Consider the following 1,643-nt stretch of genomic DNA (forward strand, 5'->3'; position numbering starts at 1 on the left):
TGCGTTTTTATTACAAATATATATATATATATATATATATATATATATATATATATATATGTGTATACACATATATATTGCAACTATATTGCAATTACCAGAACACGTTACATTTGTACATATTACTTTTCCTGTACTTGTACTAACAAACTGTAAGCGGAGTATGATGTTTTGAGCAGCTAAAATAGTAATAAATGTAATAAAAATCTTAGCAATGCTTCATTCATAGTCAACGATAGAGACTATATAAAATTAATATACTCACCGCCACAAAAGAGTCCAAATTCAAACTAATGATATGCGCAGTAGTAAATTCGATAGGAATTGTAGCGCGTTTCATAATTATTAGGAGATTAGTTTTGATGTTATTATTCAGCAATGGCCACTTTATTTGAAAAATGCTATCTGCCACTTGAACGCTCTATAAATTAATATACAAAATAATATTTGTTTAATGTTTAGCGTTTTGATTATATAAATAAAATATTGTTTCTAAATACTTATAGACATATGTTACTGTTGAAAATGTTTTCATTTAATAATACGCAATTTTATATAATTTTTACGGATAACATAAGTGACATATATGATGAGATTATTAATTCAATTTCTTATACAAAATATTTTTTATACAAAAAAATGTTCTTAATTAGTTCTCTTTATTAATTAGTTAATCAGATATACCTTTAATTTTATTTTGTGTCCAAACCAACAATAAAGAAATATTTCTGTTAACATGCAGCACGTGAATCCAATTAACCCAACACTGTCTGCGTTCAATGATGATTGGCTCAGTTGATATAAATTAGAACATATTATCAATGTGCTTATTATAAACTGTAATCCGATTATTTGCGAGAATTTTGCATTTACAGAATACGCAAATCTGTACAATCAAGTTTTTTAATTTAATAATATAATGATAATTGTATGTATCAAACCAAAAGCATGACAAATTAACTTTTGAAAAATCTATACATATATTCTATAGCAATTATAGTTTAAAAAAACTTAGTGATGCTGATTGTGGACTTTTACAACATAATAATAAAAATAAATATATATGAATTACTTAAATATAAAAGGGAAAATAAGAATAAGTTATACTATTTAATTATCTTTAAAATTTATGATTTTTTAATGGTCGTAGATAAGAAAATTTAATATATATCATCATTTAATATATATCCTCTTAATGCAATAATTAAGTCATGAAATTATACACCGAAAAAATTATATTCTTAACTCAAAAATATCCCACTTACGTACAGTATGTTTTCCTCTAAAAATAAGCGCCAAAACAATCCTCTTAATTTAAGAGGGAAATTATCATATTCTTAATATAAGAACGTACAGAATGTTCAATTTTAAATAATAACTTTAAATATCTTTTGAACAATGCATTTTAAAGAAAAATGTTTCAGACAAAGGTTGCATGATTTGAAGGGGGACATTATCAAAAACCATGTGAAGCGCGAGTGTAGCAATGATCGCCTTCCCAAATCAAGAATATATTATTAATTTAAGAGAAAATATTCTTATATTTGTTAAGAGGAAATAATAACCATTTTTTAAGTATACAATTTTTTTCGGTATAAATTAATATCATTATAATAAATTAATATCATAATTAAGTAAATCCT

General features: G+C 23.9%; 1 protein-coding gene across 1 annotated transcript in view; it reads right to left on the reverse strand.

Annotated features, from left to right (window-relative positions):
• Positions 1-122: 122 nt before the first annotated feature.
• The window catches only part of LOC108745390 (odorant receptor 4-like), a 3,128-nt gene continuing 1,607 nt past the window's right edge, over positions 123-1,643 (reverse strand). The window contains exons 2-4 of the mRNA XM_018481528.1: positions 685-886; positions 266-421; positions 123-179 (exon numbers count right to left, since the gene is read on the reverse strand). Of these exons, the coding sequence (XP_018337030.1) occupies positions 123-179; positions 266-421; positions 685-886 (415 nt within the window). The remainder of the gene's footprint in view (positions 180-265; positions 422-684; positions 887-1,643) is intronic.

Source organism: Trachymyrmex septentrionalis, unplaced genomic scaffold (assembly GCF_001594115.1).
Source record: "Trachymyrmex septentrionalis isolate Tsep2-gDNA-1 unplaced genomic scaffold, Tsep1.0 scaffold14, whole genome shotgun sequence".
In the NCBI taxonomy this organism is placed as follows: Eukaryota; Metazoa; Arthropoda; class Insecta; order Hymenoptera; family Formicidae; genus Trachymyrmex; species Trachymyrmex septentrionalis.